The 27,134-nt window shown below is 39.9% G+C and overlaps 1 protein-coding gene across 9 annotated transcripts in view; it reads left to right on the top strand.

The window, feature by feature from the left end:
• Window positions 1–26,933, top strand: part of LOC113015669 (target of Nesh-SH3-like) — a 46,312-nt gene extending 19,379 nt beyond the window's left edge. For 3 of the 9 annotated variants that reach the window (XM_026157769.1, XM_026157770.1, XM_026157773.1), the window contains 15 exons: window positions 2,521–2,724; window positions 3,881–3,958; window positions 4,424–4,615; window positions 15,217–15,282; window positions 17,298–17,384; window positions 18,880–18,948; window positions 19,058–19,183; window positions 19,683–19,772; window positions 19,932–20,141; window positions 20,299–20,404; window positions 21,518–21,597; window positions 22,223–22,252; window positions 22,339–22,497; window positions 22,584–22,706; window positions 23,377–26,933. In XM_026157769.1, the coding sequence (XP_026013554.1) occupies window positions 2,521–2,724; window positions 3,881–3,958; window positions 4,424–4,615; window positions 15,217–15,282; window positions 17,298–17,384; window positions 18,880–18,948; window positions 19,058–19,183; window positions 19,683–19,772; window positions 19,932–20,141; window positions 20,299–20,404; window positions 21,518–21,597; window positions 22,223–22,252; window positions 22,339–22,497; window positions 22,584–22,706; window positions 23,377–23,492 (1,736 nt within the window). In that variant the 3' untranslated portion in view covers window positions 23,493–26,933. The remainder of the gene's footprint in view (window positions 1–2,520; window positions 2,725–3,880; window positions 3,959–4,423; window positions 4,616–15,216; window positions 15,283–17,297; window positions 17,385–18,879; window positions 18,949–19,057; window positions 19,184–19,682; window positions 19,773–19,931; window positions 20,142–20,298; window positions 20,405–21,517; window positions 21,598–22,222; window positions 22,253–22,338; window positions 22,498–22,583; window positions 22,707–23,376) is intronic. The other 6 variants (XM_026157771.1, XM_026157772.1, XM_026157774.1 and 3 more) reach the window with 6 other exon arrangements.
• The last annotated feature ends 201 nt before the right edge of the window (window positions 26,934–27,134 follow it).

Here is a 27,134-nt window from a genome sequence, read left to right as displayed (position 1 = left end):
TATATTCAAACCATCAGCTATTTAAAGTAAACCAGTTTCAGTCAGAACTCCTCCATTCCTCTGTCATCCTTCTTGTCTGTCTGTCCAGCTGTCCCCATCCTACTTGTTGCAAGTCACCGCTCTCTTCAGTCAGTCTGCATGTCAGGAGTGCATGTCAGCCAGTTCAGACGCAGACGTGGTTGGAATTTCCCATCCAGGAAAGCCAACACAAGTCGTTCTGCAAAATCCTCCCAAAGTACAATGTCTTCAAACTTTTCTGTATTTCTCTGAGGTACGAGATTATAGGGAACAAAATCAAATTCTTTAGGCATCTGTTTGAAAATAAACAAATCTTGTGGAATCTAGGGCTGGGTATCTGGTATGAAACCAGAGATTTCTAATTGGTTTTAACAGAAATATTAGATCTTGATCTACAACAGGAAAATGCTGGCTAAATACAGTGGTGTGAAAAAGTATTTGCTCCTTTCCTGATCTTCTGTTTTTTTTGTATGTTTGTCACACGTCAATGTTTCAGATCATCCCAAAAGAACTCAATATTAGACACAGATAGCACAAGTAAACACAAAAAACAGTTTCTGAATGAAGGTGTTTATTATTAAGGGGGGGGGGGGGGGGGGACAACAAAAAAAAAACTGCATGTGCAAAAGGGATTTCCTGCTAAACCTAATAGCTGGAACAAGCAGCAAGTCAAGCATTTGCGATAACTGGCAATCAGCACTGTGGAGGAATTTTGGCTTACCCCTCTTTGCAGAATTCTTGTAATTCAGCCACATTGGAGGGTTTTTGAGCAATACCTGCCTCTGTAAGGTCATGCCACAGCATCTCAGTCAGATTGAGGTCAGGACTTTGACTAGGCCACTCCAAAATCTCCATTTTGTTTTTATTAAGAGGTGGACTTGCTGGTGTGTTTTGAATGGTTGTCCTGTTGCAGAAACCAAGTATGTTATAGCATTCTCCTTCAGGATATTTTAGTAGAGAGCAGAATTCATGGTTCCTTTTACCATAGCAAGTCTTCCAGTTCCTGAAGCAGCAAAACATCCCTAGACCATCACACTACCACCACCATTTTTAATGATGGTATAAAGTTCCTTTTCTGAAATACTGTGTTACTTTACATCATATTTAATGGCATACACACCTTCCAAAAAGCTCAGCTTTTATTTTGTCACTCCACAGAGTATTTTCCCAAAAGTCTTGGGGATCAGAAAGATGTTTTCTAGCAACACTTAGACAATCCTTCATGCTCTTTAGCTCAGCAGTGGTCTTGGAACTCTGTCATGCAGGCCATTTTGCCCAGTCTCTTTCTCATGGTGGAGTCATGAACACTAACCTTAACTGAGGCAAGTGAGGCCTGCAGTTGTTTAGATGTTGTTATGGTGTCTTTTGTGACCTCTTGAATGAGTCGTCGGTGTGCTTTTGGGGTAATTTTGTTTGGCCGGCAACTCCTGCGAAGGTTCACAGCTGTTTAATGTTTTTGCATTTGTGGATAATAGCTCTCACTGTGGTTTGCTGGAGTCCCACAGCTTTAGAAATGGCTTTATAATGTTTTCCAAACTGAGAGATCTCAATTAATTTGTTTCTCATTTGTTCCTGGATTTCCTTGGATTGCATCATAATGTATGTGTTACACCCCGGCCTAGGCAACCGGGGTGCAACGTAGAAAAACAAAGATACGGAAAATAAAACCACGAAGGCCCTCCACCAAAATCCCAAAACGAAGGTGTCTCAAACGAAAATATTAACAAACCCATTCACAACTATTTACAACAGACTATTTATTTACAACAAACACACCAAACTATTTACAACACGGGGGAGATCGCGACCATGACACACTGAAACACAAGGCTTAAATACATAGAAGGGGCAATCAGGAAAATGGACAACAAGAGGGAAACACAGCTGGGGCAAATTAGAACTGACGAGACAGGGAAAATGTAAACTAAACACACTAAGATAACAACAGACCTTCAAAGTAAAACAGGAAACACATGACAGTCACGCAAAAACAAAACACTGACAACACCGAAACGTAACAGTATGACATTGAGGATGTTTTGGTCTATTCCACTCTGTCAGGCGGGTGCTATTTAAGTGACTTCTTAAACCTGTGTTTAAAAACTGCATTCTGTGTTTTGCCTAATATTGACAGTTTTTGATGATCTCATACATTTAAGTGTGACAAACATAAAAAAGAACAGAAATCAGGAAGAGGGCAAACACTTTTTCACACTACTGCATATCACCAACCAATAAGCCAGTGAGGACCCTTCATTATGAACATGTTTTATTTAGTATCAAATGAAGTATCTATACCATGTCCTATCCTGACAGAAAAGCTAAACAACTTTCCAGTTTTGAAAGACATGTATCTGATGACTTGAATTTCTCCAGAGTTGCTGGATGAAATTAGTCAAAATGCATGTCTATTTTATTTTATATCATAGTGTACACATCGTGCAAAAACAAACACTGACCAGTTTCCTATGACCTCAGTACCTCTCTTCTCTTTCATCCCAGAAAAAGGAAACACAATTAGAAACAACAACACCCAACCAGCGGATATTCCCACTCCTGCCCTCCCCAAACTTCTGTCCACCAAAGCCCCCCATGCCAACATCACAGCCGTCCTTCTTACTAAGTTAGCCTCCAGAGGTGACTCCAGTCATGTGCAAACCACTAAGGCACCCACTAGTGCACCTGAGAAGCCTCGTAACCCCACTGGTAATTCCTCCTTACAATCTTTTTTTTGTCTTTCTTTCTTTTTTTTTGTCTGTGACATAATCATTACGTTTTAGAAAACATACAGTTTTATCATAGTCAGCTTTGGTTGAAAAATATCTGTCTTGTCTATCCATGTCGCTTAATACTTAAAAATGTTCTAGACTCAGTGTATGGTGTCCATGAATATAAAAGCATCATCTGCAAATAGTTTCACTGCATTTGCCATATTCTGTCCCAAAAATGCCAAATGTTCTTTTCAAAAGTTGGCTTCTTCTAAAAAATCCTCTTTCTGCTTCTGTGAGATGTTGTATCTCTCAATATCTAAGCCTTTTGGGGGTGTAAGTAATGCAATGTTGTTCTTCAAAAATGAGTATGAACATAGTTAACAATGTTCTGTGTTTAATTTTTCTTTTCACCAAATGAATCAGTGTATTTTCTTTTCTTTTTAAACTGTGTGGGCCCACAAAAATAAGAGTTTCATCCAACAGTTGAACTTTACAAAGAAATGTAGCACACTCAGCTGCTGTCAACAAAGTACTTTTTAAAAAATGTATAGATCTTAAAATCTTTTTATCACACATTACCTAAGGTGTTGAAAATAATCATAGCAGTTCTACAAAATTGGTTGGTTTTAAATGTATTTTTTTAGACAGCTGAGACATAACTGACTGAATACTTACTTTTATTTAGATTTAATTTCTGCCTCCGTAAACTGCTCATTTGAGGTCAAAGGGCCCTGGCGACTGTTACTATATCACCCTGTTACCAAGGCAAGTGCCAGATGTACTTTGCACTATGTGAAAAGATCTGGTACCAGGAGTTGGTGGACTATTGGCTAAAGACAGCACATCCCACACTGGTCACATACATTTTTTTAGGTTCTACACCACCTTTGTAAGATTTTGAGGAAAGAGCTCGTGATAAGTCTTCATAGTCAAATCCTACTTCTTAAATGCACTTTGAATCCAAATGTAACCGAGGCTTTAAAAAGTCTTGCCATTCGTGTCTTACCTTCTCAACAGTCAGTTCTGCTTGGCAAACTTTAAGAAGAATATTTACATTTTCAGGTTTTAATTTGACAGGATGCAGACCATCTCTCAAACTGAAAAAGGCCTTCATTTTTTTTTTAGTGTTCAACCTTCTTTTTTTCATACAGCTGTTGGCAAATCACAGGACGGCTCATCACTGCTGAGATCAGCACTGGCCAATGAGCGGGCCAAAACTAACACATGGGGTAATAACAACCTCACAAACAGCTTCCTTCATCTTGCAATCAAAAGCAACCTTGCTATGTCTGTCTGCTGTTAATTTGCAATCATCTCTTTCCCTTGAGCTTCCAGGCAGCTTCCAGTGAAATTAGTGCTAAAGGTTTTTTTCCACAGGAATGGCTGCTCAATCCAGGAGTATCACCTTCATGCACATTTCATCTGGTGTTTGCATGTAGCACACAATCTTCCAGTTATCAAAATTCATCAGCATCTTCGATGACTGGTTTTTCAAGATTGTGAGCGCTTAAAGAATCATCTTGGTCCCATCATGCTCATTTGTTTATTTATTCCATAAATTCAATGACATCAGATTTAATGGTCCATCACTAACGATGCTGCACAGGGCTGCTGCAAGCTCGCTTGTCTGCCAACACAGATAAAGGTCAGATCAGACTGTAACACAGGCCGTGCAACTGTTTTTGATCTTTTAGGTCAAGGAAACAAAAGAAATCTCACTCCATCGCTGCCCCTGCAGCCCTACAACCCAGCAGCTACCACAGTTACCGGATCCATGAGGCCTGCATCGAGAAACCCTCTCTTTCCCTTCTCTAATGGCTTCAGACAGCCCCACTCCCCCTCCTCTAGATCGAGTAACTCATCCCCAACTTCAGGGAAACTTGGGGGTAATCCTCCTTGTACCTGTTTCTTTTATGTTCACTTTGCTGCTTTGCTGTCTTTTACTGTCCAAGGGGAAAATGTTTTGATAGGCTAAGCCATGAAATATATCTAATTTCAAGTACTCAAGTTTAAGTTTGACTTTTCTTTTCAAGTCAAATGCAAATTGGAAAAATACTTACAGGCTTATTGATTATATTTCTCTCTTGTTCAAGATTCTAAAATCAAGTCGATAAAAATTGATACCAAAAAGAACTGAAATATCAAATATACCTACTATTTAGTGTAGCGCCTCTACTCAGGACCAGTACACTCTCACTTCAAATAGAGACCCTAGACATCTTTCTAGGTTCAGGAGGAGGTTTTGTTTTGGAGACTCACAAAAGGAGTTGGCTTGGAAGTGAATAACTGGGACCTTTATTGCCTCAGTACCATTTATACACATATACAACACAATAACCCAAATTGCACGCTAATAGTGCATTTTTAAAGGTGAATACATGTAAAACAAAACAAAATAAAGACATTTAAATGGAAGATTTATACTGAACAGTATCAGAGCTCTTGGGAATGGATGAAACAGATTAAAGTGTTCCTGTTGTGAAGTTTGAATTGTCCAGTCTGAATTGTCCCTTAAAGTCGTTGAAAACCCAAACAGGTGTACTGTAGGGGAATTGTCAGTGTGCAAACCCTATTATCCGGGTAGGAAAAGTAGTGCATAGGGCTTATCTGTAATCCAGGGTTGCTTGAATCAGTTTCTCAGGCAAATCCCACAATCCGATCGCATGGCTGGCCACACCATTTCACGATCATCCAGGATCTCATTTGGGCTGTTCTCGCCGTCAGTGGTTCTCCAGAATCCTTCTAGTAGTTCAAAAAAACCAATCTACACAAACAGTGCAGAACAATCAATTTCTTTTCCCATTTTGTGTTCTTAACATGAGCTCATTAACTTCTTTTCCAAATGTATTAATCACAAATGGCATTCCCTTTAGCTTTACCAAGTTACAAGAGTTACAGTAACTTGTTTGTACCAGTATCAACAATTTTATCAAAATTATATCACAACAAAGAACATCAGCAGCTTAAACTGTAATGTAAACAGTCATAGCAATGAAAGTGACATTCATCCTTAAGGCTGACAAGCAAATGTAACTTAATTCAGTGCAAACACGATTAAACTTGAAATATGCTCATATCTATTAAGACATAACCATTCTAATATAAACAGAGCTATTGCTTCTACTTGAATACCTCCCCGATCGGAATATGGCTTCAGCGGGGTGGGGTGGCTAACAGCTATTAGCAGCTAGCATCGCATCTAGCATCGGCATCGTTTAGCTCAAAGCATTCAACACTTATAACACACTGTAAAGAACAACAGGAGAAGTGAAACAACACGCCAGATTCTCATAGCTCCCGATTGGTTTTTGTTCAAAGGTTTCTGAGCTGAATCGGCTAGTGAAATACATTATCTAACTTAACAGGTAGCTAACGAAAGCACGTGACTCACCGGGATTTTCAGACACAAATAACTTGACAGACGTTATTCCCTTTGTGGTCAGAGTTCGGGGCCTAATAAAAGAGTACCTTATTAGCATTTATACGTAAAACAATCTGGTCTCATTAACCGGGTTGCAGTATTGCATACCAAGATACTTTTTCCATGCGCTCCGACACGTACTTGACCGCCATCAGAGGGAAGATCTCACAGGAAGAGAGAGGTAATACTTCCTGCGCACTAGACGCAAGGTCGTCAGAACACAAGACTGCATCACAGCGCCCCCCCTGTGACAATAACAGGCTATAGCCTTAGATTACAAAAAGGGATTTTGCAGCCCTGTATTTCACATGGGTTACACCCTCCCCCTTTGACCCAGCATGAGCCCCTTCATGCGTCACGCTGTGGTCTACAGATGAACTCTCATAGTCACCTATTGTATAAAGTGCTTGGTTAAAGCTCTCTATGAGGCTCTGCGCAAAGGAAATTAAGGGATTTCCCAACTCAGGATAATGGAAGCGCCTTGGTGGTCGACGTGTCCTTTCTGACTTACGAACATGGTCATTTTTTTCTCCACTGTCAACAGTTTCCTTATGCTCCAGAGCTACCTCAGGGGTTTGTGGGTTCAGATCAATGGTTTCCGTAGCTATAGGAGCCTCTACATCAATGGACGGTACATCAATGCTGTCTTCGGCCACAGCTGATTTTTGATTAGTCATAGTTGGTAAAGTTACATCGTCTTCAGTAGGGTGTTGCTCAGCCACAACATCTGGCTCCTCTCCTTCAGCTACTTCAGGAGGTACCCCTACAGGCTCTGCAGGCAGCAAAGGGGAGCTGCCTCTGCAAGGCTCATTCTGAGGCTGAGGGTTTACACAGTCTGCTGGCGTAGCTGGTATACAACTACCCTCCGGTACTGTTTTTCCGGTTTGCTGTCGTCTCTTCGGGATTTCAAACACCTGAACCAACTTTCCAGGAATGACAGAAGACTGCCTAGGATAGACAGGTGAGTCGTCTTCAGATTCTGATTGCTCCTCCAGTAACAGAGGCTGACTGCGCCTCGTTCTTGGCCTGCAACTCTTTGGCTTGACCTGGTCAACTTCCTCAGCTTCAGATAAGTCACCACAAGGGAGTAAGAGATCCCTGTGAAGAGTTCGAATAGGACCATCTCCATTCATAGGCTGTACAACATACACAGGTAGGTCTACCATCTTTTCCACCACTCTGTACATGGTTGACTCCCACTTATCTGCAAGTTTGTGTTTATTCCGAAGTCGCAGGTTCCGCACTAGTACTTGATCACCTTTCTCCAAAGTTGACTCCCTGACAGTTTTGTCAAAACGGCGTTTATTCCGTTCAGCAACCTTCTGAGAGTTTTTGGCAGCGATCTGATAGCTCTCTTGAAGGCGAGCCTTCAGAGCTCTCACATACTGAGAGTGAGATGTAGGAGAGCCATCTTTAACTGGCAGGCAGAATGCAATATCCACGGGAAGCCTCGGCTGGCGACCAAACATTAACTCGTATGGGCTAAACCCAGTGGTCTCGTTCTTGGTGCAATTATAGGCGTGAGTTAGTGGTTTCACATAATCGCGCAATGAGTTTTCTCTTTGTCTCGTAGAGTTCCTAACATGCCAAGAAGAGTTCGGTTGAACCGTTCAACTGGGTTTCCCCGTGGATGATAAGGACTGGTGCGCACCTTCGTGATACCAGCTAGGGCACAGAGCTCTTTAATGAGTTGTGACTCAAAATCCCTGCCCTGATCACTAAGCAGGCGCTCAGGAAACCATAATGCACCAGAAACTGCTCCCAAAGACACTTCGCAAACTGTTGTAGCCTTTTGGTCTTTTGTTGGCATAGCAACAGCGTATTTGGTGAAATGATCAGTTATGACCAGAATGTCTTTGGTGTTGTGACTGTCAGGCTCCAAGGATAAATAGTCCATGCATACGAGTTCCATGGGACGGGTTGTTTGGATACTCACAAGAGGTGCTGCTCTTTCAGGAAGGGTCTTCCTTCTAACACAACGTCCGCAAGACTTAATCTTTCTCTCTACATCAGTTGCCATTTTAGGCCAATAAAATCTTGACCTAACCAAGTCGAGGGTTCTTTCCAAACCCATATGCCCCATGTCGTCATGGAAGGCAAGTGAGAATGGTGGACCTTAAAAGACTCAGGGACGACAAGCTGAAAGGTGACATTTTCACCTGATTTGCGGGTTCTGTAGAGGAGACCATTTTTCAGTTCCAAACGTTTCCACTCTTTGAGCATTAGTTTAAGCTCTAAGGATGCAGAGTTAGGATTGGAATTTGCTTCACCTCCATTTTCTAACATGTTGACCACATACCCAATAATTGGGTCAGACCTCTGATGTTGTTGGAGTTCTACCTCACTATAGGTAGGTATGACAGAACAACCTAATGTTCCATCATCTGCGTAGACGTCTGGCACCGCATCGGTATGTAGAGCAAGGGACTCTACCAAAGTGATAGAAGGTAGGCTATTGTCAGATTCACCTAAGAGATGACGGTGGCACAAGACACTGAATGTGTCAGCTGTCACATCTTGTCTGTTGGGAGATGAAGAGAGATGATGGGAAGCGAATTGTTTCATTCGCTCTTTTTCTTCAAGAGAAGCATAGTCATCATCCACAGTATCATGTGGCCGCCTAGAGAGGCCATCTGCATCTTGATTGCTCTTACCAGCACGATACTTAATATTAAAGTCGAAGGTGGAGAGAGCGGCCAACCAGCGGTAGCTGGCAGCATCAAGCTTGGCTGACTTCAAAACATAGGTTAATGGGTTGTTGTCCGTTAAAACCGTGAATGTGTTCCCGTAGAGATAATCTTGGAACTTCTCTACAATGGACCACTTTAATGCAAGAAATTCCAGTTTATGAGCTGGATACCGCTTTTCACTGGGTGAAAGTCCTCTACTTGCGTAGGCAATAACCCTCACTTCACCATCCTGTTCTTGATACAAGGCTGCCCCTAACCCAGAGGTGCTCGCATCAGTATGGAGGACGTATGGTAATTTTGGGTTAGCATATCCAAGCACTGGAGCTGATGTCAGTTTCTCTATGATTACCTCAAAAGCTTCCTGACAAGCAGGTGTCCAACGGCTGGAAAGAGGCTCTTAGGGTTCAAGTATCCGCTAGGACCGGGTGTCACCTTTCTGCCCTTCCTGTATGGTGGGTAGCCTTTGGTAAGATCATTCAGGGGTTTGACAATTTTTGAATAGTCCTTCACAAACCGTCGATAGTACCCTGCAAAGCCTAGGAAAGACTTGAGGTCACTGAGCGTCTGGGGTCTTGGCCAGGTTTTGAGAGCTCTGACCTTCTCAGGATCGGTCTCTACACCTTTGGTAGACACGATGTGTCCTAGGTATCGCACAGAACTTTGGAAGAAGGAGCACTTTTTGGGAGAAAGTTTCAACCCATATTCTCTCAGTTGCTGAAGGACACGTAGAAGCCTGGTTTCATGTTCCTCCAAAGTGCTGGAGAACACGATGATGTCATCTATGAACACCAGAACTTCTTTCAGATTGAGGCTGCCCATACACCGTTCCATTAAGCGCTGGAAGGTGCTGGGAGCGTTGGTGATCCCCTGGGGCATACGGTTAAACTCGTAAAATCCCAAGGGGCACACAAAAGCTGTCTTGGGCTTATCACATTCCTCCATCTCAATCTGGTAATAACCAGACTTGAGATCCATTACTGAAAACCATTTGGATCCAGCAAGGGCTGAGAAAGCCTCTTCAAGGTTTGGAAGTGCGTACGCATCTCGTATTGTTAACGCATTGAGCTTACGATAATCAATACAAAGACGGACCTCTCCATTCTTCTTTTTAACCACCACAATCGGTGAAGCATAAGGGGACTCTGATTCACGGATTACTCCTGCATCAAGGAGTGCTTGCAAGTGCTTCCTCACAGCTTCATAATCATTTGGGTGGATTGGCCTGGACTTTTGCTTAAAGGGTGCTTCTTCCTTTAAGTTTATGTGATGTTTCACTTTAGATACATGTCCAAGATCCAAATCATGCTGGTCAAAACATCAGCATAGGCACTTAGACGCTGGGTAACCCTCTCTTTCCACTCCTGCGGGAGGGGAGAATTGCCAAAGTCAAATGTCAAATCTGGGTGAGCAGGTTCATCAACTGGCTGTGCAGTAACATTACAACATTTCACAGTGTCATCATTTTTGGTTGAAATGGGTGATTCGTCATATATCTTTTGCAGGACTATGGAGCTCTGCAATGACACATCTAGAAGGCAGTGTTACGTCATGCTCAGTTTCATTTCTCACCCATATAGGTAACCTATGAGGATGCTTCTTGGGCAAAGTGACAAGACAGCACTCCACAAAAATTCCCCCTGGTAAGGTGGATGTCGTTGGCTGTTCAACAATGGCACATTCACCAGCACTGCTGGATCTGACACAGCCTTCAAGGAGGACCCTCCCTTGAGCTGGTACTACGTGTTGCACCTTGCCCTTAAGAGTTACAAAGCCATCGTTTCCGGCTAGGTTTATCTCTCTCCTGACCTTGAGTGTACGGAGGATCTGCCTGTAGCCATAGACCGACGACAAATCATTGGGATCTTTACCTTGACAATATTCGTCGTACAGAACATCAAGTGCATTTGTCCCAATCAGCACAGGCAAGTCACAGTTAGAGCGTAAGTCAGGTACTACTAAAGCAAGGCTAGAAACCTCAGGCTCAGTTTCAATAAAGCTTTTTGGAAACTTAAGGCTGATGGGTATGTATCCCAAGTAAGGAACATTTTGGCCACTAGCAGCCTCAACATCCAGGCCACTGATAGGCTGAATGGGATGTTCTGAAAGATTGGTGTTGTAAAATGAAGCGGACACTGTGGTCACTTGAGACCCAGTGTCAAGGAGACAACTGCAATTGACTCCCGACACGGTAACATTTGCTGTACATTTCTGTCCTACAAGTCCCTTGGGTAACCTAATCTGGGGTCGTGCTGCACGAGAGAGAGAAGATACTTTGCTCTGAGGTTCCGGTTTGGGACGTTCATGATTACTTTCAGTTCCTGGTAGTCCCTCCCCAGAAACTGATTTTAGTTTAAGCTGACATATTCTGTTCCTCCCAGACTTGTAGTTTTTGGTTGAACTCCTTACGTTTCATTTCAACTAGTTCAGGGTTTGGTTCATTGCTGCAAGAGGGAGCAATATGACCATCCTCGCCGCACCTGAAGCAGTACCATGGGCGTGGCTTCTTAGTGGGCTTAGTCTCACTTGGGTCAGATTTCTCTTTAGGAAGAATCTTGAACTTAGGTTTGGTTTTCTTATTTGGCTTGTCAGAGTTCTGGCTTGAGCTGTCAATAGCTGATGCTCTCAGTGAAGCCACTTGGGCTTGTAGCTTTGCAAGTTTCCTTTCTAACTTATGTGCATCAAAAGGCACTAGCCTATCATTAACAGCTGATACGTCTGTATCATCAGTGACATACTCTCCTACTTCAAGGGAGTTCAAATGTGCCTTAGGTTTAGAAATGCCTAAGTGCTGTTTCATTCGGCTGGACTTTGCCGCTTGCCGGTCCTCCTCAGTACGTAGCATGAGGAGCAACTCTGGAAATGAAGGTGGCTTGTCCTTCTTCTGCTCAAGCTGCAAGGTTGTGATCAAGCTGTTATTCCAGCAACCTCTACAAAACTGTTTAAGCAGTTGGCGATCTGAATCATTTGTAGTGATGCCACCTCTTTTAATGACTTTACTCAGGGTTATCTGCAACCGCTGTAAATAGGCAGAAGGCTTTTCACCTGAGTTCTGGTTTGTGCTCAGGAATTTGGCAAAAAGCTCATCCCCATCATCAACAGTACCATACGCTGAGTCAAGAAGGCTGAGATAGTCATGGGGAGAAGCGTTAGGACCAAGGTGCTTTACAATGTTAGCAGCTGGTGGAAGAAGGCTCTCAACTATTTTCCTTACCATATGTTTGTCAGATATGGTACAATCTATGAGGTGGAATTCAACATTGTTGCGCCACGTATCATAATCAGCTTCGAAAGTAGAGCAAGGGGTTTTCCCCGAGAAGGGCCTGAGCTTTGCATGACCTTGAGAAGGCATTTCATTGTTCTTAATGACATGCTCAACTACTACTCTCTGTACTTCAGGTGTAGTGAGCTGTTCAGGTGGTAAGTAGATAGTGGTTTTTCTGTGCGAGGGAGTCACTTCTACACTTGGAGAGGATGAGTGAGAGTCATGCTCAGGCAAGTGGGTTAAATCACTGCCCAGTTTAAGAGGACTTTGATGCTCTATGATGGCTGGTTCATCTTGGTCTGTGTCACTAGTGAGCTGCAGATTCTGATTAGGCACTGTTACATTTGGTCCAACTGCGGGATCACTCTCAGTGGACTTCTTCATTCTGGCCAGCTCATCTAGTAAAACCTTCTCAAAATCTGCACCACTCAGTTTAGCAAGCCCTTTCAGTTCAGTTAGGTAAGAATGGGTTAAACATGAACCCCTGTCTGCAGCATACAGCGCAGACAGAAGCTGGATATGATGGACAACACTTGGGTTACGGCTTTGTCTTTTGCAAGGCAAGCTATCCTTAAGGAACTGGACTGGTTCACCTGATTGGAACTCCACAATGGCTGTGTTTTTAAACTGTGCCTCTGTGCTAGTTACTTTGATTACTCTTCCAATAGAACCAAACTGCCCTAAGTAATCAATAACCTCATTGTCAACCTCATCGCCTGTTAACCCTCCTACTAGGACAGAGTTAGGTACTTTGACACCTTCACTTTGGATTACATCCATGTTGTCTTATTGCTCCAACCCAGAATGTCATGGACAATTGTAATGATTTGACCCAAAAGGCATGAAAGCACCAGTTGCTCAACTTCCAAAATAAAAGGAATTAAACCTCCTGGCTGGCTCGCCACGTTTTGTGTAGCGCCTCTACTCAGGACCAGTACACTCTCACTTCAAATAGAGACCCTAGACATCTTTCTAGGTTCAGGAGGAGGTTTTGTTTTGGAGACTCACAAAAGGAGTTGGCTTGGAAGTGAATAACTGGGACCTTTATTGCCTCAGTACCATTTATACACATATACAACACAATAACCCAAATTGCACGCTAATAGTGCATTTTTAAAGGTGAATACATGTAAAACAAAACAAAATAAAGACATTTAAATGGAAGATTTATACTGAACAGTATCAGAGCTCTTGGGAATGGATGAAACAGATTAAAGTGTTCCTGTTGTGAAGTTTGAATTGTCCAGTCTGAATTGTCCCTTAAAGTCGTTGAAAACCCAAACAGGTGTACTGTAGGGGAATTGTCAGTGTGCAAACCCTATTATCCGGGTAGGAAAAGTAGTGCATAGGGCTTATCTGTAATCCAGGGTTGCTTGAATCAGTTTCTCAGGCAAATCCCACAATCCGATCGCATGGCTGGCCACACCATTTCACGATCATCCAGGATCTCATTTGGGCTGTTCTCGCCGTCAGTGGTTCTCCAGAATCCTTCTAGTAGTTCAAAAAACCAATCTACACAAACAGTGCAGAACAATCAATTTCTTTTCCCATTTTGTGTTCTTAACATGAGCTCATTAACTTCTTTTCCAAATGTATTAATCACAAATGGCATTCCCTTTAGCTTTACCAAGTTACAAGAGTTACAGTAACTTGTTTGTACCAGTATCAACAATTTTATCAAAATTATATCACAACAAAGAACATCAGCAGCTTAAACTGTAATGTAAACAGTCATAGCAATGAAAGTGACATTCATCCTTAAGGCTGACAAGCAAATGTAACTTAATTCAGTGCAAACACGATTAAACTTGAAATATGCTCATATCTATTAAGACATAACCATTCTAATATAAACAGAGCTATTGCTTCTACTTGAATACCTCCCCGATCGGAATATGGCTTCAGCGGGGTGGGGTGGCTAACAGCTATTAGCAGCTAGCATCGCATCTAGCATCGGCATCGTTTAGCTCAAAGCATTCAACACTTATAACACACTGTAAAGAACAACAGGAGAAGTGAAACAACACGCCAGATTCTCATAGCTCCCGATTGGTTTTTGTTCAAAGGTTTCTGAGCTGAATCGGCTAGTGAAATACATTATCTAACTTAACAGGTAGCTAACGAAAGCACGTGACTCACCGGGATTTTCAGACACAAATAACTTGACAGACGTTATTCCCTTTGTGGTCAGAGTTCGGGGCCTAATAAAAGAGTACCTTATTAGCATTTATACGTAAAACAATCTGGTCTCATTAACCGGGTTGCAGTATTGCATACCAAGATACTTTTTCCATGCGCTCCGACACGTACTTGACCGCCATCAGAGGGAAGATCTCACAGGAAGAGAGAGGTAATACTTCCTGCGCACTAGACGCAAGGTCGTCAGAACACAAGACTGCATCACAGCGCCCCCCCTGTGACAATAACAGGCTATAGCCTTAGATTACAAAAAGGGATTTTGCAGCCCTGTATTTCACATGGGTTACATTAGGTTGTAGAATCTTGAGATATTCTAATCAACGCTGATTGGTTTTGCCTCTTGTGGACTCATTATCTTCCAGTTTCCCATCTATTGTTACTGTCTGAGACATTTTGGGGGCTTTTGCAATGGTTTTCTATGCCACTATTCTTTCAATTTTAAGAAAGAATTTCTTATGTGTCTCAACACTGTTTCGCATCTCATCACCCCTCAACACAATTTTACTTTTGCCTTTTTTCTGATTAAATGCTGTGAAACTTCATTTTTGTTAACTGTTAGCTGCTAAATGAACCTTTCAGGTGAACAACCAAACAAGTCCGTTAAAAGCTTTGGCTAAAAGTTTAATAGATCAACTAGTGGGATTTTATATTGCTTCCAGAATAAATAATGCACATTAAGGTTTATCTTTGGTTCATAACTGATCCATGACAAGAATTAAGGAATTCTGTACAGTTAAGGAAATGGACAAAAGTTGGGGAAAAATGGGAAAAGTAGGTGTTCCAAATAGTCAAGACAAGTAAAAAAAAAAGAAGATTTATTTGGTTAGAAAAGGACTTGGTTGATTGTCCTCTCATCAGGTTCAGTTTTCAGAGACAGTTTCTTTCCCTTCATAACACTTAGTTTTCTCCCAACAGTAAATGGACAACCACACCGGGGCATTTCCCCACCTAAACCGGCCATATGGTCCCGACCTCGATTGGGTAAAAAAGACCTTGTTTGTCTTTCTGTGTTTCATCATTAACCCTTCACTCGCTTTTGCAGCATTTTCACCTCCACTGCAGCTCTTGTTGGTGTTTTTTGTGTCCCTCCATTTTTTATTAATACTTTAATGTCCATGCACTATTCATCCATCCATCCATCCACCTGTTTGTCCACCATTGGTCTGTCCATCTGTGTTGTCTTTTTGTCCCACATTCGCTGCCTCAAGCCAGTTTTGAGCAAAGCTTCAGTCAGAGAGATTTAACTAATCAAGACGATGCACATGGTTGATTATGTGAGTTGGTTACTTAAGCTCAGCAGCTGATTGTGTCCCTCTGTGTTCTACAAGTTGTTGGTGGTGGGGAGTGTTTAACCATCTGGTTTAAGGTTGTGGTTGGGGAAACTGTAGCAAATTCAGAGACCTGAGACTTCTTCAACTCTTTGGGTGCTGGGCTAAAAACCATTTCACTGCTTCACTGTTTCACTGCTTTGCTCTAATAACCATGTAGAATATTTCACAAAAAGTTTGAATTATTCCTTAGAACCAGTTTAAAAACATTAAACTCTGACCAGTTTGAAATAATGTATATTTTCTTGGATGAACTCCATCTGCAGATGAAAATGGTCAGATAATACACTAAGGTCACTGAAAAAGTTTGTTTGTGGATGTATGTTTAAAGATTGTGTTTTACAAAAGTATTGAATAATTAAGCTATTTGTTGTCTGCAGGGTTGACTATTGATTTTTTTAAACTTTGGCCATTTCCCCAGAATTCAAACTTTTTTATGCTACTGCACAGTTTTTGCAGTTTTTGGGAACATTAGCATGATGTTTTTTTGTTTTGTTTTTTTAAAAAAAAAAAGCTGTGTGTAGTTTAAATAGTGTTTCCAGAGTTATAATCTAAAGAAAATAGTCTGTTATCTGCTGAAAATGATAAAAATTGACAGAAAATAACCTGTCAAGATTATTATCAAGAGCTACAAATTGATTCGAATCCTTTTTCTGAAACTGGCCTTTTAAGTTTATAGAGAAATATCTAAAAATATACATATAAGGCATCAATGTTATTGGGAGTGTTGTTACTCTTTTAGTTAAAGTAATGCTTCTAAAATGTAACTTAGTTAATGAGAGCTGGTGTAGCGTGTTATTGCTGGCTCAGACCTGCCTACACTTGTTGAGCTTTACTCTGTACATTGATATAGTAGTAGTTATAATAGTTGCTATATGGGCTCTCTCTCAAACTCAATACCATTATTTTATTTGTAGTGTTTGGTTTACTTTCTGATGATTTGGAGTAGTTTCCAACCCAACTAGGAAAGAAAATAGTAATTTTGCTCCAACAATTACTTTAATAGGCTTAACAAGTTGTTGGCGCAAACTGGCTGCAATATTTATTTGGAATAGGAACTAACGTACCAATGAAAGAAAAATATTAGAAAATTTTTTTTTTCATTTGTTTTTTAGGAGAATAAGCATACATATTTTTTTTTTGTACCAGCAAAAGTGTTTTTAAGTGTATAGAAGTTATTCTAGTAATACCTTCAGCAGAGGTTAAACTCTCTGCAGTGACTTTCAAGCATCAGAAAATTCAATAGAATTTGAAGTCTTTCATAAGCAGCTAAAAAAAGAGGGTGATATGGGTTATGAGAACTTTCACTTTAGATTCAGTTGTATTATGAGTTAGGCCACCCTCAGAACTCATCTGACAATTGAAACCCGGTCAGATCACAGTTTACAAAAGTTTATAGTGAATTATACAGTTAATGATTTACATTGTGCATGGTGTCATGGTGGGCATGGTCTTCCTGTCCAGTATGCATGAGCTGGTTTTGGTGTCATCAGTTTTCTAGTTTTGATGTTTTGTCTTTTGTATTTTAACACCCAGAAACCACTGATCTATGACTTTTTGACAGAAACTTAAAAATACAAAACCGAAAAATGGCCAAGGCATCTCAGGGCTTTATTTCAGTATTGAATACAAACTCCAGTTTTAATCGCAGTGCCTCTCCTGCTGCAGTGAACAACTCATTGCTGGAGGAAAAGAAGTCTGAACTCCCTGAAGTGTTTGGTCGTTCGGGTCCCACGACAGAAGAGTGGGTTTATGGTTGGTAACGGCATGAATTTCATTTGTCTGCACCCAAAACTTGCCCATGCCGTGTGCTGACTGCCGCTCCAGTTGCTCTACATCGTTAAGACTGCATGGTTTGGTGGTGTTACATGTCCAGAAACAAATCTTTAGAAGGACCATGAAGGAAAATACTGGCCGTCAGCTTGAAAGTTTTGGCCAAAGGCTTTGGAAAGTATGCGCTCCCCTGATCGTTAGCTTACTTTTACAGAACCTCACTTTGCAGAGCTTTGCGCTTTTTCTCACCACAGAAATTAAAGGAGGAGACTGTTTCTAATTAGCCTGTGATGAACCTGGCATCTCGACTGGACCTTTGGTATTATTTTAAAAAAGTTCTGTCCAGGGTCCAAATGCTTCAGCTTGTGCTTCTTGCCTGATTGCGAGTGCGATGAGCTTCAGACATCTTGCTGCAGAGATGCCGTGTTTAGAAAACCCTCACGCGAACCAGGACAGCATGGCGTGCATTGGACAGTTTTCATCAGAATGTGGAAACCTCTGTTTGATTTTTATTTTAGAATTATTTGTGTGAAAAAAATCATACCAATATGTATTTATTCTAGTTCTGTATTGTAATCACGAGGCATTTCTGAACATAGGCTATAATTATAGCACAGTTTCCACTCTGACCTTCCAATATAATGATCCTTTGAGAACACTGTACCTCTTGTGGTTTCTTGACAAGCCTCCTAATTTATGTCCAAGAATAATACAAGGTTTATCCAAGTAAGCAAAATATCTCTATGAAGCTTAAACAATTTTAGCCAAACTTCATGTCAAACAACAGCAAACATTCATACAGGCAGCCCATCATACATATTTACATGCAACTGATTGAAAGGAATGCATCTGTGTTGTTTCATGTTACGAGCTAACATGTTTCAGGACTCCATCATCTTTCATGTTCCTGGCTTTGCATTTATTCTATTTAGTTTTGGAACCGAGTCAATTCCTTGATTGTGAAGAATTTGGCTTCTGCTTAAATAAGAGGAAAGGGGGCAGGGGTGGGGTGTAATTGGCTGCAGGTTCTGGACTTTAGTCAGAAAAACACAAAAGATCTTGTGGGATTACAAGGAATTGTTCATGTTTTAAGGTTCATTTGGCATTTGGAAATGGGTAGGGAGTTCTACCTTAGCTGAAAAAATATATATTTCAAGAGATTAGACAGCACCTGGCTAGAAAATAGATCCAAATTGGCTGTTAAAGCTTTATTTTTGCCTTATGTAAAGCAATACTGTCCACAGACTACAGAACAGGCCTGAATCTGATCTAAAACAGAGACATTCCCATCATGTAATACTTTAGAAAATTATTGCAGCACTTTATATGAATAGTAGTAAAATAAATTTGAAATGACTGTACATGAAAGAGACCCTTTAATACAAAAAGTCACAAGTGCAGAGATGGTTTAGATCAGGACAGTAAAATAAAGGCTGATAAGGTGGTTGTAACAAGATAATGTTTTTGTTTCTTTCAGGATCTCCTGCTCGTCCAGCAATACAGATCAACAAGAAGCCAAATTTGGTTGGAAAACCTGGAGAAACGGGTAGGAACTCAATAAGAAAAACAATGAACTTTGTCTACACCCTTGTTTAACTGCGACATTTATAGTTTTCTGAAGGTTGAACTGTTTTTGTTTACATATTTTCCATCAGACAAAGTTAACAACTTCAAACAGAATGATAAACTGCCTGTCCTGAAACCCAAAGTACCAGCAGTGACCGCCAAGCCGATCAAACAAGAACGGAAACAGACCACAACTGCAACACCAACTACTACTGGTACAAAGATTTCCACTTGGCAATCAAGTAGTAGTCATCAGCCCAGTTTCGTCCAGTTTACCACATGCAAACTGCAATTTAAGACAATTTTCTCCTGCTTATTTTGAAATGTTTTGCTAGTTTAACCAAATGCATGTGACCAATGATTGAACATGAAGTCTATTTACAATATGCTGCCAAATGGGGCCTTGCTGGGCACTTTAAAAGTTTTCATGTCAGTCACTGCTTTCTTTGAATAAAGCTTTTGGAAAATATAATATTTTTTAACTATATACTCACTCCCAAAAGAAACCCACAAAAACAAAACAAAGAAAAAAATATTTTCATGGACATGCACAATATGCACAAAATATCACAAACCAGCTTACAAGAAGTAGACATACCTTCTTGTAATATTTTGCTTTGTTTACAAAAAATGTTGCACATAGAAGGAAGGTCATTTTGTTCCAGAAGGTTTATTCTTGAAATTAGACAATTTGTGTTGTGTTTCTTCTTTCAGCACCTCGACAGGAGTCATGGGAGGAGTCAGATCTTTTTAAATCACAGCCATCCTCTGAGATTGACGCCATGGGCAAAAAACGTTACGTAGGTAAGCTGAAATGGTCACTTTAGCAGGACATTGGGTTTTACCATATAGCGATACAGACATCAAAACAAGCATTTTTTGTTCCAGCTCCAATTACATATACAAAGTGAACCTCAAAGCCCAGTGATACTTATGCTTTACATTCATGTTCTCTTTCTACAGCACCTCATGTCATCTACAAAACTGGAAAGAAACCAGATGAGCCTTGCTCTATTACCTCTTCCCTCAACTACTTTCCCGAAGATGAACCCAGTGAGACAAATGTGACATCACCACCAAAGACTCCACCCTCCAACCTCACTGTGGTGACAGTGGAGGGATGCCCATCTTTCATCATCTTGGACTGGGAGAAGACTGACAATGAAACCACTGGTACTTATTAGCTGAATTTTTATTGCAGCAGCCCAACAAAAAACTGAATGAAATTGAAACTCTTTGGTGACTAACCTATAACACTCCTATGGTGGTTTTAGCTGTGTTCTATCACGATTCTGTTGGTCATGTCCTAATTCTGTCATCCTCTTCTCAGAGTACGAAGTCATCTCCACTGCTAAAGGCCCAGATGGAGAACAGGTTTCCATCCTGACTACAAACCAGACTCACACTGCCGTAGAGAACCTCAAACCTGAGAGCAGGTAAGTTCTACCTAAATTCGTTTTCTTTCTTCAACTTTACTTTTCATGAAGTTGAAGTCAAAGTCAATTTCTAAATTGTAGAATTTGAGATTGGAAATCGACCAGCCTTGTGTACCATGTGCAAATTTTCACAGCCTAGCATCAAGGGTTATCTACAGATTTATTTACCATGATTTCATGTTATGAGATTGATTTGCCGTGTAGCCAAGAGAACCAGTCAATTTGTCGGCTACACAGAAGAAAGAGAAGACATGAAAAATGTGAAAACACTCCAAACCAAACCAGGTCATTACAATAAAGCAGGTTTATACATATTAATCTCTGGATGTTAAGTGTTTCTGCAACTCAGATCTGACTGAACATCTGCTGGTTGGCGTTGCAGCCATTTCATTCAGCTGTTCAAACAGCCCAAGTTAGTTGAGCCCAGTAAAATAAGCAGAGCATCTGTTACGCTTGCTGACGCTTTAACGAGCCGCGATGTGGGAAAGCTATTTGGTGTGAAGGAAGGTGGTTAGAAATTAAGTCTGGCCAATTGCAAGTCTGGACTCAAGTAAAACCATATAAAAATAAAGAGCTGTGAGCAGAGGTCATGGTTTTCACTGTCATGCACGGGTTGCATGATGTTTGTGACTGTCCAAGCTTATAAAACCTGTTTTAACAGTCAGTTGTGTAACTTTGATACAGTATAAAAGAACAGAAAACAATAGTTGTTGTATTGTTTTTTTAGTGACCTAGAGGAAATGGTTAAGGAGAAATCCTTTGTTACAGTAAAATCACCATTATTAACAAGTAGCTTCAAAGTAATTTGTTAATAATTCCTTAAAAGTGTATAATCAATAAAAAATAAAGGTAGTCTATCCAGAGAAATGTAGTATTAGAATATATTGGTACTTTAACTGTTTTGGGCTGAGCTGATGTCTTTATTTTATTTCCTACTTTACTTTGATAAATTATAGTTCTTAAAAAGATTTTGCAATATAGTTCATACCTAAGTAAGTTCTACATTTTCTTGTACTTTGTGGCATCTGAGTTTGCTGTGTCATCTTTGAAAAGTTATGACTCTATTCCTGATTATGTATTATTGTAATGCTATATTTCCCCCCATTTTTTTAGTTACGAGTTCAAGGTGAAGCCAAGGAATGAGCTGGGCTCAGGTCCTCCCAGTGAGCCAGTTACCTTCAACACAGAGTCAGGTACATTCCTGCTCAACTGCCTGTCTTTAGAGAATGCACAAGCCAAAGCAGTTGCAGTCAAACTGAAACTCCAGGACCTCTCTGTGACTTCAAATGTTTTAAACAACAAGTAGAAATGCTCCAAACTTTCCGCTCATCAGTTAAGACTAATGTTCACCCTCAGCGGCAGCTACTGTTTCTGCCCATTTCAAATTCACTTAGCAGGAATTGCAACTCATTGCAGATGTATAATTAATTATCGCTATTGCATAAAGGTAATTTCCTGCTAGAAATTTATCATAATGTGAGACTTGAGACTTCACTCCTGATTGCCTACAAAATACAATTAATCAGTTATGCAGTCATCCATAACTGGACTTTACTGATAGAATTACTAACAAGTCATTGATTTAGTTGTTTTTTAAATGCTGACATCCAGGATATTGATTTTTTCAAACATTGCACGAGTGAATTGATATCCTATATTTCAAACACAGAGAAATAATTAAATGTTCTGCTTCACTGATCTAGATGATGATGAAAGTTGCTGCTCACGTTATAAGAAGGCACTCCTGCATCAATGTGCAGTATCAGTTATGCTTTCTTTATATAAGCTGTTAAGACCCTGTTGTTATTCTTTCCTTAGCGGACCCCAGAGTGAGTGAGAACGTTTCAGGTAAATTAACATCCACCTTATGTCCACATGGTTATAAGAAAAGCCTTTGTTTAAAGGTAGAAAGTTATATTTATTTTTCTGTACAGGAAAAGATGCTATCTGGACTCAGTTCCCCTTCAAGACAGACTCATACTCTGACTGCCATGGCAAACAGTATGTGAAGAGGACCTGGTACCGCAAGTTTGTTGGTGTACAGCTTTGCAACTCACTTAGGTACAAGATCTACCTGAGTGAAACACTCAACGGTAAGTACAAATGCTGAATTTATTGCCCACTTTAACAGGGAAACTGATCCCAGATCTGATCTGTTTCTCTATATTTCCCCTTATAGGTAAATTCTACAATATTGGAGATCAGACTGGCTTTAGTGAGGATCACTGTCAGTTCGTTGACTCATTCCTGGATGGGCGAACGGGCAGACAGCTCAGAGCTGACCAGCTCCCATCCAGACAAGGTATAAGCTTTATTTCAGTTTTCCTGAATTTTTCCTGAGCTCCTTAGTGAGCATGCATTTTTTGGACATTAAGATCCAGTATACTGCATGATTTGTCTTAAAAAAATAGAAATTAGTTATACCTGTACTTACATCTCATTTCAATTCAATTCAATTTTATTTATACAGCACCAAATCACAACAACAGTCACCTCAAGGCCCTTTTTATTGTAAGCTAGACCCTACAATAATACATACAGAGAAAAACCCAACAACAATTATAGCACTTTGGCAACATTGGGAAAGAAAAACTCCCTTTTAACTGGAAAAAACCTCCAGAAAAACCAGGCTCAGGGAGGGGCGGCCATCTGCTGTGACCGGTTGGGGTGAGACATAACAGACAAATGTAAAACATTATATTTAAATCCAGTGTGACACCCACTTCATTGTCATTGTCTTTGATGCCCATCTAGAATAAGAGTTCAGAAACCAGAGAGGACATTTTAGAATCTTTTAGTTTTTCCATTTCCTTTAGAATCACAATCATTTATTTAGTATTAGATGTCTGTACATTTTTATTACAATAAATAGGAAATTCTGCTGCTCTTAATCGGGTGCTTTGATACAAATTAGATTGAATGTATCAGATTTAAAATATGTTCCTCATCACGTATTGTTCTTTTTTGTCCAGGTTTCTTCAGAGCATTGCGTCAAGAACCTGTCCACTTTGGAGAAATAGGAGGACATTCTCATGTCAACTACGTCTCATGGTATGAGTGTGGAACACCCATTCCTGGCAAATGGTAGACGAACAGTCATCCTCACAGAGGCCTATGATGGGATTTGTTGCCAAAGCTTGGATGGCTAAGCCGTGCCTCTGAATTCTCTCAACCATGTTACTCAGTGCTGTAAAAATGTACAGGATATACTTGTCAGGGACTTTGTAAGGAGAGAGCATTCATCATAAATGATATAGCAACCATGCCTCATTTTTAATATTTATCTAGCAGCAAGGCTAAAGTGATGTTAGAACATGAAGATTCATAGAGGTATCGTTTCTCTGACTCATGCTAGATATATTTTATTTTGTGTTGAAATAATGGGAAGCTGGCTCCCTGGATTACTATTTTCATAACTTGTGAGATGTTATTTATCAAAAAGTCTTTGATTGCATTGCTTCACGAGGGCCACAGATGGGAATTCACAGGAGGTTTTTTTTTTTTTTTTTTTTTTTTTTTTAGAAATGCCATAAAAAGTAATTCAAGTGAGAGGTTTTAAAAGATACCATCCTGCTTCACATTCATCCATCGGCAACTGGCAGTCACCCATATCACCAGTCTTTAACCAATGCTTCACTAGTTAGTGTAGCGAATATAGACAGCATCATGAGTGATAAATTTACTGGATATCAGCAATAAGAAACCTATTTTAAACATTAAAAGTAAATAATGTATTTGATAATATAAATACCAAATAATGTACTTTCTGCTCTGAAAGGTGCCCCAAAAATACAGTACGGTGATATTTTTCGGGAACTAAGTTAGCATTGTAGGTAACTAATCCAGCTTTGTGAATCTGCTGTTCTGTAATTAATTTTCATTATTAATTAATTAATCTGCCAGTTATTTTTGATTAGCCAAATTAGTCATCAAAAATAAAAAAGTAAAAAATAGCCCATCCAATTTCTGAAACACATATTTAGCTTACTGTCATGTAATTCTTATATTTAAGAAGCTGCAAATGTTTTACTTGAAAATAGACAAACAATTAATTGATCATCCATTAACTGATCTATTAATGGAGAAAGAGCTGCGGCTTTTTATCATTGTCCTTTAAAGAAAATATCAAGCTGGCCTGAGTTTTGGTGCTTTAAACTACATTTTTAGGTGAAATGCCTAAAATTCATGCTTTACATGTCAATACGTTGGATGTGTTGACTGAACGCTGAGCTTCGGTGAGAGGCTTCTACACTTGCATTTTGCACAGCAGAAATGTATTTATATGTATATGGAGAGAATGTATTTTTTTTTTCAGTACATTTTTGCAGATGCATTTCTCTCACCATGACCAAAAAAACAAAAGGAAAAAGAAAACCAAATGGTACTATAATATGCTCTTCTTTGTCCTTCCTCGTGCTAGAGCATGGTGGGAAACTAATATTGCTGCCTGATTGCAAGTCAAAAGCAGAATTATTTACATTTTAATAACCAGATTACATTTAAAGATTTTATTTCTAGTTAGGTAGGGTTAAAATATTCAAATGGGAAATTAACTTGTTAACTGGTCTTATAGATGGAAACTAATTGCCATCTGATGCCTGGTTAATCACATAAAACATTTCCCTAAATACAGTCTCTTTCTGTATTTTACCAAATTAACTCATTGGAGCCATAGTTGCCCCAGTGGTTTTTCAAGCTCAACAACAGACCCAGTCATGCAGGCCTAGCAACCCATCACATGGCAACCACCAGTTACTAGGGAAAAATATTGGGGATTGGTTGCTGGATGTCACTGGCTGAACCTGGTAACAAAGTAGGTGCTGCTCCAAAAGCCTACAGGACCTATAGATTAGCATGGAAGATACCAACATGCTTGCAAACACTCTTAAAATATTTTCCCTAGCAAGCAGTCTATAGGTCTGTGAGACGAAAGCCTAAAGTAGGGGCAGCGATAGCTAGATCAGGAATGCTATGAGTATCTGTTTCCTTGAGTAGCTAGACAACCAGCCTGTATGCAGTCTTCAAAGGAAACCTCAGACACCAGTTTTATTTACTTACACTATTTGTCACAATCAGATAGCTGCGGGAACAATGAGCCATCTGGCTCAGAACTCAGACATTTCAGTCTTTAAAGGGTTTGTATATATCTTCTTATGGAAATTATGCATGAAAATGAATCCTGTTGTATTGTTTGTGATATTTTTAGCAACACATAAGAAAGGCATTAATAACTAAAATTGAAAGATACCATTTTTAACAATTTTTAACGAATGTAAAGTTTCATCAAAACAAATTTAATGACCCAATGAACAACAAAAATGTCTGAGACAAAATCTGATCATAATAACAACATTAGTAAGAAAACAGTAATAGATAACTATAATGTGGCTGAAATGTTCTAATGATGTTCTGATGGCTAGCAAATCCAGAAATATCTGCATTAAACATGCTGTTTACTTAACCAACATCCGGAGATGGCAACTAAGTTAGAAAAAGTAATGGAGTGCCATGATCTGCCCTTCTACGTGTCTTCAAATGGGCATTTCTTTAAGGGCACCTAGTCTGCATTGTCTTACCTGTCATATGAATATAACATTAAGATGCTGAATGTTAATATTCGAGTCTCTAGGTTTCAAAGAATGAGGTTCAAGTAATCATTCTAAGCCAAAAGCTCAGCTTTCAAACTACTCTGAGTAGTCAGTACAACCAATACCAGACAGTATAACTCTGTCAACAGGCTTCCAAATGTTGGCCAATCAGAAGAAAGAAGGGGGAATGGAGTTGTTAGAAATGCTTAACAACTCATTTAATGAACTGAGGGGTTCATTAAAAGGAGGGCTTTATGAAGGGCAAATATAAGTATCGATTTTTATTTGAACTGTGAATCATGCAAAGCTACTCTAGTAGAGCCAAGAAAAGAAGCAGAGTGCTGAAAATTAGCAGACTAGGTACCCGTTCAATTAGTTGCAGTGTGTGTTGTAATATAAATTTTCTCCCTGGCAGGAAACAGATTACATGACTGTGGTATCTGAGAGGTGCAGTAATGAAAGTCGCAGATTAGGGCTATTAAAAAGCGCTATACAAATGCAGGCCATTTGCAGGCCATTAACTAAATTGCTAATCTATCTTTATAATACTTAAGGCTGCCGTTAACTTCCTGTCCTTCCACCAGCCTCAAACTTACCTACTGTCACACTAATAATATATGGTGGAGTGATGGAGGCAGAGACAGTAGAGAGCAGTGATATAATACAGCATTAGCGGGGTGTTTTCTGATTCTTCCACATAGTGTTGCACAGTCCTGCTTAGATGCTGTTTCCTGACAATAAAGCAGTGTACTTTGCCTTTACCTTCCAGCTGCAATCCTGACCGCCTTCATTTATAAAGTCCATTATTATAAAGCAGGGATCATTTAAAACAGAGGAGTGCTTTGTAAGGAAAAATAAGAATGTATTGCTGTTGATGTTTTTCTACATACATTTGTTTCTATATTGATTTTTAACAATAAAGAAGTTTTGAGTCCTTTTTAAAAAAAGTGTCTTTATTTACCCTCCACATGCATAAAGCTTTATCAGTTTATTACCTAGAACAGAACCTTATTATGTTTTTCTATTTTCTTAACTACTATTAATTGAATTAATCAATACCTAATTCAGAGTTGTCGAGATTTGGAGACTATCCCAGCTGTCATAGAGTGAGAGGCAGGGTACATCCTGTAAAGATCACTAAT

Source organism: Astatotilapia calliptera, chromosome 23, assembly GCF_900246225.1.
Source record: "Astatotilapia calliptera chromosome 23, fAstCal1.2, whole genome shotgun sequence".
NCBI classification, from domain to species: Eukaryota; Metazoa; Chordata; class Actinopteri; order Cichliformes; family Cichlidae; genus Astatotilapia; species Astatotilapia calliptera.
Note: the sequence above shows the minus strand (reverse complement) of the source record. Positions and strands in the feature narration are given on the sequence as shown.